The 13,532-nt window shown below is 42.3% G+C and overlaps 1 protein-coding gene across 2 annotated transcripts in view; it reads left to right on the top strand.

Annotated features, from left to right (window-relative positions):
• Positions 1 to 13,532, top strand: part of LOC144756282 (uncharacterized) — a 444,819-nt gene that overhangs the window by 330,858 nt on the left and 100,429 nt on the right. For both annotated transcript variants that reach the window (XM_078645943.1, XM_078645942.1), the window contains exon 16: positions 13,070 to 13,122. In XM_078645943.1, coding sequence (XP_078502069.1) covers positions 13,070 to 13,122 — 53 coding nt within the window. The remainder of the gene's footprint in view (positions 1 to 13,069; positions 13,123 to 13,532) is intronic.

Here is a 13,532-nt window from a genome sequence, read left to right as displayed (position 1 = left end):
ATTGAACGAATGGACTTTCTGTAAGGTTCCTTGAAGTCGTAAAGGAAACAGTCGGATTGCACCGTCATAATAGGAAGGCCAAATCTCTTGGACGCCCTCTCCATAAGATTATGGAAACTTCCAATGTCAGCTGGAGGGGAGGTTGCAGTATTCGGCACTGGTTAATCAGGATCCTGGTTGACATCATCGTCCCAAACTCTATCCGGGTCATGAGAAGGATCAACCTGAAGATCTCCATCAGATGAGACATCATCGTCCTGAACAGTCACAACCTCCTGATAGCTCTCTCTGGGTTCTGGTTCCGGAACTCGAGAAACCAGAGGCGTCACTGCCACTGCAGGAGTAGTAGGAATGGATGGAGAAGGAGAACGCTCTTGCTGTTCCGCAGTTTGCGACGGAAACCTCTTTTTGTAGTCTTGTAACATCAATTGTAAGTCCGTTATAAGAGAGGACTGCATAGCCACCATATCCTGATGTGATTTTTGTGGAGGCCTTTCTTGCTGAACAAACTGGCGCTCTTCAGTATAGCACTCATCAGAATCCGAATCCTGAAATTTTACTTGTAGTTCGGATGGGCTATAAGCATCTCCATAAGGACCATCCTCATCGTCATCAGACTCCTCATCAAGAAGCAAAGTGGGAGGCAAAGGTGTACACGCCGAGGAGATGTCATATCCGGGGTAATTTGTTGCCTTCTTATAGATATGCGGACCCTACGTTGTCCTCGTCGTCGTCGCAGCCGACACTATCTTCGTCGTCATTATCGTCGACGAAGAAGATGTAAACACCATCGTCGACGAGCAGGAAACAGGTACCTTAAACGTCAACAAAGATATCAATGCCGCCGCGGTCGACGAAGCCGCCGCCGACGGGCCTGTCGACGAAGCTGTACCTGAACTTAAGTCCTTTCTGGAAATAGTCGTCGACGTACCAGCTGTTTTCGTCGTCGACGGACGTGGTTTATTGTCAGATTTTCCGTCCTGAGAAACAGCAGAAGGTGTTTTACCTCCCTTCTCCTTTTCAGATGATGGAGAAGTAACAGATAAACTTTTCTTCACCTTCTTAGCTGTCTGTGTCTCCTCACGAGGACGCGTGGGAGAGTGAGTACGGCTGCAACGAGAGAAGCGAGCCGCACGGAGCTGAGCTGAGTGAGCGAGGTTGGAGGAGGAGGAGTGAAGCCCGAGTGGAGCAGAAGTTGCCAGAGTTGTTGTGGCGGCCGTGGCTCAGAGCAAGGGGCCTTTGAGAGTTCTAAGCGTGACCCAAGTGTGGTAGGTGTCTGAGGAGCACTTGGAGCTACTCGAGACACAGGCGTTACTGACCACACAGGCACGGGAGCAGGTGAATCCTACTGAAAAGCACAGGCGTAGCAGGAACCAACAAGAACAAAAACGCGGTGGGAATGGTTGGATTTTGAAGGCGGTAGGAGTTGCTGAAGGCTAGGTGTGGCGGGCCTGTTTGTTATAACTCTATTCTCCTATCTCCTATCCTCCATTCCCCACACCTTAATGACCGAAAAGCATCAAGAGCAAGCTATCCCGACGTCTCTTATGCAATGGTAATGCCAGATAGGGTTCTACGTTCACAGTTAAAAGGGAATTCAGCGGTGAATCTAAGCGTGGAAAAGGCTCAATAGACGAGGAGAATAGGGAGAAGTCAGGTGAAGAATTAATGGACACGCATGTAGCACCTGGGAATAGAGTAGAGTGTCGATCTATAAAACCAGAGGCTCTTTACCCTGCCGTAATCATATGTCAGGACAATGGGGGTGAATCTGGAGTGGTACTTCCTCCAAGAGAAATGAATCGATGCCAAGCAGAAAGGGAGGGTAATACCACGATAATGGAAACCAAAGCAGTTTTGTTTAGGGTGGAGGAAGATGGTAACCCTCGGGAGATGATCACCGAAAAAAAGGAAGTTACTTCATTTTCCCTACTTGCAGATTTGGTAACCCTTATGGACAATACAAAAATGACCCAGAGATCGGCGCTGGCCTGTCTGCCCATAAAAGAAACGGATCCTTTGCCTAGGATGGACTGGCGGTTAGAATCCAGCCTTAGTTCCGGGCAGTCGAAACCGGAGGATCTTACATTACCGGATATTGCTATTCAAATAGAAAAGAATGCAGAACGAATGAAGCAGTTGGAAAAGCCGGGTACTTCGGAGATGGACTTAGAATTGTCTCCAGCTATTCAAGTGCTCCCGCCACTAATAGGAGCTCAAACGCATATGCCAGCCATGTACAGTAGTACACCTACTAACTTATTTTTGGCTGGTGATTTGTTAGATCTTTCAGTTGAAAAGATATTGGGAGTTTCGGCGGCTGAGGACAAATGTGTTGTGAACTCTTTGAACTCTCTGAATATAAGTGAGAATGTTTGGTCAGGGGGGATCTTGGAGTTCTTTTTGAGATTGGAGAAAATTATGTCCGCAATCTTGTCTCTGTTGGAGAAAAGTACTTTAAACTCTGATCATATACTGGAAGTCCTTTCACCTATACTGATAGGGCTTCAAGATCTTAAACAGTTTAAACAAGCCCCATTAATCCCGGAAAAGGCTCCACCAGTACCCAGTCAAGTTGATCAATTATATAGTGTGATACAAAGTATCGGTACAAATTCAGTGGTGGGGGGTCTAAAAGAGCCTATTGATAGCTCCGAAAGAGCTTCCCCTGAAAGGAACCCAAGTTCCGATTTACCTGATCCTAATCTTAAGGAATGTGACAAGGTTCCTACTTCTAGGGAAAAGATAAAGATAGAGGTTTCCTCAGCTGTAAAATCAGTATGTCTTTTCCCAATTTTTAATAAAATCATTTCAAAAGAACTAAGTCCACAGCCATCTGATGATTTATGCAATTCCTCAGTTAGTCCACCTGTGGGGGAGGCCTCTCTCGCGAGGAAAGGAAATACTAAAAGTGGCCGTAGGGGGAAGAAGAAGAAGATGAAGAACCGTCAGTTACCGAAACGTAAACAGAAAAAACTGCGGTTCCATCCTGAAAATGAAATAGGAATTAGTTACATATCCCCCCTCCATCGGAAAATATACAAGGTCTGTGGTGCAACCCATATTGGAAGAGAGACAAAGTTATGGGCATGAAAATGATCTTCAATATAATAGTTCAACTATAGAACTGAATGCCCCTTTGTCTCAAGAGGGTAAGGAAGCTAGTGAACAAATTATCGGCTTAAGGATTGACCTTGGTTCAGGAAGAAAATCGGTCAAATTAAATAGCCCCGTAATAGACCCTAATGTAGCAACAGGAGGTGTATCCCAACACTGCCCTCATCGAGTGCAGTATCTGGTCAAGGTATGGGTGTGGGTCTGAGAATAACGTCGGTTGATAACAATAGTGTGGGTAAGCCAAAATGTAATTCACCTACGGATCAATCAGGCATGAACAAAACTAGGAACACTGACATAGGTGCCAGGCAAGCGAACAGGGTTTTAATCTTTAGCTCTCTTTTCGACGCTGAACCAATGATACTGAATAGAAGTGCCCTCCTTAGACTTATTTCTGAAATAGAGGATCTGGGGTTAATCACCACTAAAGATATTGAACTGGTATACTTAGATTGGAGGAGCTCCCCCCTAGTACTATAGCCACTTTTTCCTCAGGTATAGTGTCAGCTCTTATTTTAGCAAATATTGATAGCTTCAGGAAAAGAGGAATAGACATCTTACCAAGTGTTGTCCTGCATAGCACTCTGATCAAAAATTTTGGAGCAAGTTATCAGGTGCAAGGGAGGAGCTGCACTGAGTATAAGGATGAAAATGCACACATAAAGTTTGAAGACATGGAAATAACGGTAGGAAGTAAAACGGGAGTAAGAGAAATTAAGTTTCCTACACCCGAGGTTCAAGAGGCCCCTAGATCGGATGGGGATGATGAGGTGACAAAATGGAGTTGGGTTGCTGGTACCTTGAATGGGGTAAAAACATCAAGTATAAAGCCCGTGGAGCGGGGGTAGCCAACTGGGGAAAATTATATCATGGAACGTGGCGGGGCTAGGAAAATCTTGTCATAAGCTCAAATTATTGGCTGATATAAACCCCATGATCATCTGTCTTCAAGAGACATGGGCTACGGAAGAGTTCCAGCTAAAGAATTATTATGTGTTTTGCAGTATAGCAAAAAAATCCACAAAAGGGCACGCAAGTGGAGGCCTAGCTATTTTACTTAGTTGCAACATAGCATGGGACCCCGTGATATACAAACACCCCTCAAATTGCTGTATTTGTGCAAAACTGAAATTAGGAAATGATAACTTAGGGCATGTAAAGTTTCTGTTTTTGGTAAATGTGTACATCCCCCCGGGGAGGGCATCTAACCCATTGGTTGACTCCATCTGCAGTTTCGCGCAAAGTTTGTGTAACTCGGATGAAAATGCACGCATATTGATGGTAGGGGATTTTAACGCTAAATAATAGTGCTGCTATGGTCTACTCTAATACGGATTTGGAGGAGGTGTGGGCTATTCCAGAGCCTGTATTTCCGGCCCAGTTAAAATCTGATAAACAAGGCCTTTCCCTCTTGCAAAACCTTAGGAATCTTGATTTAATATTTTTAAATGGTAGATTTCCTGAGGATTCACCTGCATCTTATACCTTTAATGGAACTTACGGTCAGACCCTTATTGATTACATGGCAGTTTCCATTCAATTGTTCAGTGCGTGTACACAGTTTAAGGTGCTCCCCTCTAAGATGACTGACCATAATATTTTAGTGGTACAGATCGTTATAAATACCGAGAAGCCCGAACTCTGGAATCGGAGGAAGGAAAATGTCACCTATTCTCGAAATAATGGCCGTACTTATGGGTCATACAAGGCACTTCCGAACTTCCAGAGGGTATTTAAGAATATCGCATTTATGCTAAGTCCGGAGACTCCGATTGTGAGGTATGAGAGAGTTTTGGCAGCAATCAGAAAATTGGGAAGAAATAAACAACATACGAGAACCTCCCCTATAGTATTAATTTCATGGGAATTCAAAAAACTGAATAAGGAGATTAACGAGTTGATTAGACTCCAATTTAGAGCCCCTAGTTAAAAAAATCAGAGAGAGAGTTATAGACTAAAACAGGTACGGAATAGAAAAAAAGTATCAGATCGGAGGAAAGTTGAAGATCAAAAATGGGTAACCCTTCGTGAAGTGTCCTTATCCGGGGATACCAGAAAGTACTGGGCATTGATAGCGAAGTTTTGTGATGGTAGAGGAAATTCACAACCCATTGTAATCTCTGAATCTGAATGGTCCACTTATATCTCCCAACGGTATGCTCCTAATCAATTAATAGATCAGTTTGAGGGGGTTCTTAAGAACTCAGAATTTGGGGTTGACGTAGGAGAACCAACAGAATTGGAAATTGTAGATTATATTGAGGGTCAAGATACACTGGGGCAATGGGACCTGATGATGTTCCAGTAGCCATAATAAAACAGGATTGTGAAGATTGGGCAAACTTTTTATATCCATTGTTTGCTCATTGTTATGACACTGGGAACATCCTGTATTCCTGGAAGGGAAGTATATTGGTTCCGTTATATAAGAAGGGCCCAAGAAATTCCCCGGCCAGTTTCAGACAAATCTCCCTTTTAGACGCAACGGGGAAACTGTTTGCGAAGAGTATTCTTGGCCACTTGCAAGAGTGGGCATTTGGAAACAATCACATACCTCTGGAACAAACAGGATTCCGCAAGAATAGTGGCACTCTGGATAACATTTCTGTCTTACAAACGTTAATTGAAAAATATCCTGTGGGCCGAGGGGTCCCGTTGTATACTGCTTTTATAGATTTCTCCACAGCGTTCGATAGGGTAGATAGGGGGACGCTGTAGAGGAAATTGGTTACAATGGGGATCCCAGGGAACCTTTTAAGACTAATAATTGCACTTCATTCCTTTACGTGGACAAAAGTTTTGTTGGGGGGATCTCAAGGCCTATCAAGGAAAATATGTACACACAACGGGCTGAAGCAGGGGTGCCTTTTGGCACCTTTACTCTTTTCTATTTATATCAATGATCTGCACAGTAGTGTGGGACGGAGTAAAGGCGACCCTCCCCAATTAGGTCTTCTTAAATTAAGTTGTTTGTTGTATGCAGATGATGCAATAATAATGGATTTAACACCAATTGGGCTGCAAAGAAGATTGAGAGAGCTGGTTAGGTACACAGAGGAGCACTTTTTAAAAATAAACATTTTAAAGAGCAAACTTATGATTTTTAGTTATCAAGGGTGTAAGGTGAGAAAAAATCTGAGTTGGTTTCTGGAAAGGGAAAAACTGGAAGTTGTGAAATTTTATCCATATTTAGGAAAAATATTTTCAAACTGGTGCTCTGCTAGCAGACATATGGACCATTGTAAAGGGAAAGCAATTTCACAAGCATGGGCAATTAATCGCCTGTATATGCAATGTGGGAAAATACATTTTTCCCACATCATCTCGGTGTACAAAATAAAAATCCCGCCGACTTTGAATTATGCTTGTGAAACAGTAGATGAGTGTGAATGGGCCAAATTTGAGAAAGTGGAAGGAAATATCTGGCGCCAAATATGTAATCTGAATTATGCCGCGCCAATCGCGGCACTTAGGCTCGAATTTGGTCTTCTTTCGACATACGTGTTATCAATGGCAGCCTGTCCAAGATGGTGTAATGCTTTGATAAATGGCCCCGATAATTTATTGAGGGCAGCACTGCACAGGGAAATATTCGTAAATATGATGGGGAAAAGCGCTATTTTTAGAAATTATATAAAGGCTTTAAGTATGTTCGGGCTAGATAAGGAAGGGGCAGCAGCTTTATGTAAAACCTCGTTAAAGCATATAATTAAGAAGTCAATATATGTGGTCTCTGGCGAAAGAGATCTGATACTATGTTCATTGAATGGAAGGATGGACTGCATTGTTGGGAGCTCTATTGTCAAAACCCCCCAGCCATATGTTCTGTGGAACCTGGAACATGGTGTTCGTAGGGTTATTCTGTTGTTAAGACTGAATTTATTACCCCTAAGAATTGTAACAGGTGCCTGGGAGGGTATTCCCAAAAATGAAAGATACTGTCATCTGTGTAATTGCGGAATACAAGATCTGAATCATGTTTTGATTGTGTGTCCTGCACTCCACTCAATACGACGAAGATACTTAAGGATTGCCTTTTTAAAGTATAATATCTCAATAGCTGAACAGGCCCGTAATTGTCTTCTGTCCCCTCCGTCTGAACTGATGTGTTTGAAAAATTTTCGGTTAGTATTGAAATATTTTTAAGTGAGTTGAGAGCTTAAAATATCTCAATGGTAAATCATCTATACTGCTGCTATATCTGTTAAATGAAATTGCACTGAGCACTTGCACTTTTTGTATGACATGTAAATAGTCGTTTTTAATACTTTGGGGTTAAAATATTTGTATAGCTGCTAGGGGAGTGTTGGTAATAACTCCTCCAAAGTTTGCACAGAGCACTTGCACTTTTGTATGTCAATGTAGTGCTTTTCCCCTTTCCCTAAATACCGATTACATCTGGTATTATTTCTTCTGTGTACCTCTTTTTAAATCAGGTATTCCTGACAGCCCATAGTGTGTTTTTATTGAAAGTTGTTCATTAAGTGACTCGAGAACTTATAATATCTCGATGTTAAATCAACTATACTGTTGCTAGGGGAGGGAGGGAAGCATTTGCCCTAAAAGATTGCACAACGCACTTGCACTTTTTGTAGGGGAGCTTTTGGTAGGCACTCCTCCGGAAATTGCACAGAGCACTCGCACTTTTGTACGATGGGGTAGTGCTTTTTCCTTTTCCATAAATCCCTATTATAACTGTGATTAACTCTTCTGTGTACCTCTTTTTAAAATAGGTTTTCCTGACAGCCCATATTGTGTTTTAACTGAAAGAAGACCTATTGCATTGATATTACGTTGCTCAGTGTATAGTTTAGTCTACTGTAGGAAAAAGTCCTCTCTTTTAATTGCTGGTATTTTAGTATAAAATTGTACTTGTATTCTTACTTCGCATTCTTGTATGTAATGAATGATGTTTTATTTATGTACTTTATGTGGAATTCTTCGGAATTCTAAATCATAATAAATACTAATTGAATTGAATTGTGTCTCCTCAGTCTGTCCCAGCCTCTCCTTTACACCTCGGCGAGGAGATTTTATGGGACTAGCCCTTTCAGACCTATCAGAGGTCTTTTGTAAGGCTTTCACAGGGGGCTCAGTAGATGTTGAAGGTGATGAGCTACCCCTCTTCTTGGATCTTCTGGAGGACACAGCTGAGGAAGAATCCTCACTGTCAGATGACAAAACTTCCTTACGTGACTTCATTTTCTGGAGCCAAGTCAACAAGCGGCCTTCCCTGTCTCTCAAGGTCTTTGTAGAGAATGTTCTGCAGATTTTACAATCTGTGGCCTTGTGGTCCTGGTACAAGCAGTAGATACAGTCATCATGCTTGTCCTCCACAAACAGCCTCTTCTTAGAACAAGTAGCACAAGCTCTAAATAACACCTTCTTCTCCTTGTCAGACATATTAAAGTTGAAGAAATGGAAAAGAATACAATCTGAAGAGAAATCTGAGCAGAGCTCAGTGGAGACTCCCTAGCACAACGTGCGGTAGAAAATCTGAGGCTCTCTCAGGAGGGTTCTATGGGGTGAGGCTATTCTGATTGGTTGTTGCAGAATTTTTGGTCTCTTTTACAAAAAGAGGTGGATAAGCTACAAAATGAGATGAGGCCTAGGCCTAGTTTTCTTGTTTGTACTTACTGCTATGGTATTTGTTATTTTCCGAGGCTACCATTCCGACGACGGGGGAATGATACAAAGCATGGGAATCTATGAAAGTTTCAATACAGGGGCAAATATACTATTCTTAACTCCAGATCTATGAATCTTGAAGAAATATATATTCTCAAGGTACATATATGTGGAGATATGTTTAGGTAAACTTTACTTACCCAAAGAAGATGACCTTCACAATATTCTTGTCCTCTATATTTTTGACAGATATTCTGCCCCACGATATTTGGGTTTCCAATATTTTGGCCAAACACTGTCTTCCTGCCTCTGGACATGGTGGAAGGGTACTGATGAACTTTACAAGTTACATGTCTTATACAAGACAACTGAAGCACTGTTAGGTCCCCAAAAGAGTATTACACGGCGTCTACCCAGGAGAGAAAGGGGAGCAGACCATTTGAGGCGCTGTCCAACCACCTAAGCAGTCAAGTATGGCATAACCCAACAGTTCAGTGGAGAGGGGTTCTTTGAAGGACACATGAAGGAAGAAGTTAGAGATTAAATCCCGAGTCCAGCTGTGGCAGCTGTGCTTACAGCTGCGTTAGGAGCTGTTGTCATTTTTGTGGTACACACTATGCTTGCAACTTTTGTTGCAGCTGTGCTTACTACTGTGGTGGTGCCTGAGTTGGCTATTGTTGCTTATGTAGTCTATGTTGGGAAGAAAGCTATTGTGGTTGTTATTTTAGATTATGTTATGTAGATTTGTCAAGTGCACTATCACCTGGGAGGGTATACTGGCACTGAGCAGGTATGAGACTAGTAAAACTCATGGTCTAGTGGGACTACTCCAAAGGCCAGGTCTTCAGTTTCTTGTGAAATCAAGAAGTGAGGAAAAGACTCTCATGTATACTAGCAGGTCATTCCATGCTTTAAGGGTGATGCCGGAAAAGGTTTGACTGCCAGATCTGGATCTCTCTGGGCGTAGAATGTCTGCAAGTAGGCACCCGGGCGAGCAGAGGTGTCTATAAGGTTTGTGAATCAGATGTGATTGTTGGGGTATGCTGGGCCAGTGTTATGTAGAGACTTGAAAGTGTGGGTGAGGAGTTTGAATTCTGCACATTTGTCTACCAAGAGCCAGTGGAGCTCCTTTAGGTGTGGTGTGGGAGATTGTGAGTGAGTCTGGCTGCAGAGTCTGTAATGTTCTTCAGCCTTCTGATGAATTATTGTGTGGAGCACAGCATACAGGGTGTTCCCATAGTCCTGCTTGCTTGTAACTAGGGCGTGCTACCCCAGAGTCGCATCCCAGTCCATCGTTTTTTTTTTTTTGCACAACATGCCACCGTATTTTAGACCCAGGAACATGCTAATTAGCCGTGATCCTGCTCCAAAAGGAACAGTCCAGTCTGAATTGCCAAGCCACATACTCCCTAAATATGAGCAATAGGAAGCCAAGACCTCCAAAGGGGGCAGCCGTGGCTGTGGTGAAAGCTGTTGTCGTACTGGTCCATGCTATTGTTGTGGTTGTTGATGCCAAGGTAGCAGTAAACTGGGGGTACTGTAAGGGGAATAACTAAGTGAAAAACATATAACATTGTTTATGGCACCCTGCGGGTATCCGGATGCCACTGAGAGCACTGCTAAGCTTAACATAAGCAAACAAAAAAGTCATACAGAAAAGTCCAATATTATTAATGCAGAAAGAATAAATCCTGTGCTATGTTTTTAATATTGAAAATTGAGGGCTACTGTGACTCAGAAAATGTGGTATCTTGATACGTGTGACTCACCAAACACTGTGCCGATGTATAAATATAACAAATGCCGAAATACAACAAACAAAAAACTTCTTTTGACTTCTTGTTACAAAAGGTAGCTTGGAAAAGAGGATTTTAAAAAGAGTTGCTTTCAAAAAGTAAAAAGTCACGATATCAGATGATTCGACCCTATAAACAAAGCAGTTTGCTCAAGGTCTTCATCAGGGTGTAGGGTCAAAGATTTTCTAAACAGTGCTCTGCAGGGCACCTGGTGAATTCTTACCGGAATGCCAGCCTTAGCTAATGTACTTTCTCACTGATGCAAGAATGTTTCCTTGTTTTGGCTCTCCACCACTGTTCCTAGGAAATACATCCCCAAGACATATCTTAACCAATTACAGCAACAATGTTTCCATTCCTTCAGAGTCACTTACAACAGTTTCGGGACAAGGAGGACATGACAAACACACACTGCACCTGGACACACACACTAACTCAAAACAGTATTCTTGTAGTTTTGAACCTACAAGCCTTCGAAGAAAACCCCAGCACCCCTAGAAGAAGATGTTCACCAATGGTTTTTAATCTATTTTCAAGCAAAATGTGTATCCTCACACACAATGGCTAAAAAGACACACTGCCCACACAAGGTAGGAGTTCACACTAAATTACTCAACACCACCTCTGTCTCATTTAGTGTCCGTGAGGTGACGGCTATCTCCCTTTCATGCAGCTTTGATTTCTGTAAAAGACAGCCATAGGAAGAGCAGCCATATTCTAGTGTCTGGTATATTATCAAATGCTTATAGCAGGCACAACTAGTGGTTGATGGCAACATGGCCTGAAACTGTGACGACTGGCCTTGGGAGTAAGATTTGGGAATATGCTAATGAGAAGACACCATTATCACCAACACTCTTTCTTACTCCTAAATCTATTCCACTATTGGTTTGTAGCGTGCAGATTGTGCCTTTGAAACAATTTGATGGATTTCCTCTCTCTGAGTCCCTTCAAAGACTTGAACACCTTTTCAAATGATGTTATAGTTTAATCAATGTCCTACTTAAATTAAATATCCAAGATAAGACGATCTTTGAGCGTGGCGCCCTCAGTGTCTCGGAGGAAAAAGATAAATGAAAAATGAACAGTTGTCCATATTGTTATGTATGTCTCAGTGAAAACAAAGCACTGGTCAAATCATTTTATTTGATTAAAATAAATCATAACACATACAGTATAGTATATAAGCATTAAAAACATCAGAGAACAAATATAACCATTTATCAGGAGGAATGGAAAACTCCCGCTAAAAACCATGACTTATAACAACAAACTGTATGTCTGTCTAGAAATTGTAGGTAAAGTAAAGCCGGTCTTGCTTGTGTAAAACCCAGTGGCCGCAGTAAAGTGTGCATGTATTTAGATCTAAGATTATTAAAAATGGGCCAAATAAAAACGATGTGTAAAGTGTCAAATACAGTAACATTATCATAGGTACAAGTGACAGCCTCTGAGGGACTGTGCCATCTGACTAATAAGTGCGGGAACAGATTTAGTCAGAAGTACGGCAAAAGACGCCTGTGAAAACCGACATATCCAATGTTAGGTATAGTTCTATTAGCATGATAGTTTGACCAACATATAATGCAGACAGGCTTTTTTAGACAGAGACCCCAATGCCCTTCTTTGCTGCATAAACCGCTGACAAGACTCCTTGACCCAGCTTACATCAGATTTCAAGATTGTCTCTGGATGACAGAACAACTCTGGCCTACCTGGGGCCCTTAGAGTATCTTTGACGTACTGTACCCACAGAATGAAATAGCCATAATACACCTTCAAGCAGTGAACCTCCAGGATCTACGGAACCCCCACCACTCCCTCAATGCCCCCCTCCCCCCAGCGCCTTGCGACCCGTTCCAGGTGAGAGCTTGCGCTATACAAACCCCTGATTGATTTATTGAGTCCTTCTAAATTGCTCTGTTAAATTCCAAAACTCTTTTTAACCAGAAAGACATCCATAAAAGAACAGAGTGGATTTGAATAGTAACTGAAATAAAGCCCACACCCAGTTCCTCATGGACAACTTCTGCTGGAACCAACTGAGGTAACCTCAGGATCCTCTTGAGAAATTTATTCTCTACCATCTGAACTGGCTTGCAAGGCTGGTATCCCCAAATCTCTGTACCAAATGATATTGTGAGACACATTCTAAAGAGCCAGTATGCATTTGACATGTGGAAGTTCCATCCTTCTCGCAAAAGCATCAATACCATGGGTCACTCTGTTAAATGATTTGACCTGAGCCCTAATTAGTGGGTCCCATAGGTTTTCCAACTGGAAGCCCCTGTTTGGAAGGTTCCCCAAATAAGCAAGCCCATTTATTTATTTTTTAACTAACCTACGAATGTCCACGTCCTTAGAAGGAAAAACCATGAAAAGAGGGTGATTTTGTTCAAGAATCATAACACTTACCCTTTGGCACCACTGAAGAGAATTCAAACCACTGATGTGTTCACATAAGAGAAATGTTTATAGAGGTCTGCCTGATAAACTCACTAACATCTGATCATTCCTTGTCCCACCAGTAACTGAATGCGACTCCCTGCGGCACTTACTGGATGTCTTTGTTCCTGATCAGGTAAGTGGTGTCAGCATGGTGTTTTCATACTGATGGGTTCGAATGGGCTGAGGGGCACATAGAAGTTATTGTATATGGGTTAAAGTGCACATAGAAGGTACTAGGAAACCGCTTCACAGACAGTGCCCAATGGTGGCCATTTAATGTTTATTTTTAAGTTATATATTCAACTAGTTGCTTTACATCACCTGATTCTATCTTAATTGAAGCAGCAGAGGCACTGGTACTGTGTGCCACACTCTTTTACTGGGGCAAATACATAAATGGGTATGTGCTTCACTCCCATAAGAAACATTAGGCGGTTCTTTTTATGGTCTGGCTTGACAGTGCAGCTGTCGCCAGACAAATATGTAAGAATCACCACACGAGAACTTTAGTGCGGCTCGCATAATGGGAGCCAGGATTAAGCT

This window comes from Lissotriton helveticus, chromosome 5_1 (assembly GCF_964261635.1).
Source record: "Lissotriton helveticus chromosome 5_1, aLisHel1.1, whole genome shotgun sequence".
In the NCBI taxonomy this organism is placed as follows: domain Eukaryota; kingdom Metazoa; phylum Chordata; class Amphibia; order Caudata; family Salamandridae; genus Lissotriton; species Lissotriton helveticus.
Note: the sequence above shows the minus strand (reverse complement) of the source record. Positions and strands in the feature narration are given on the sequence as shown.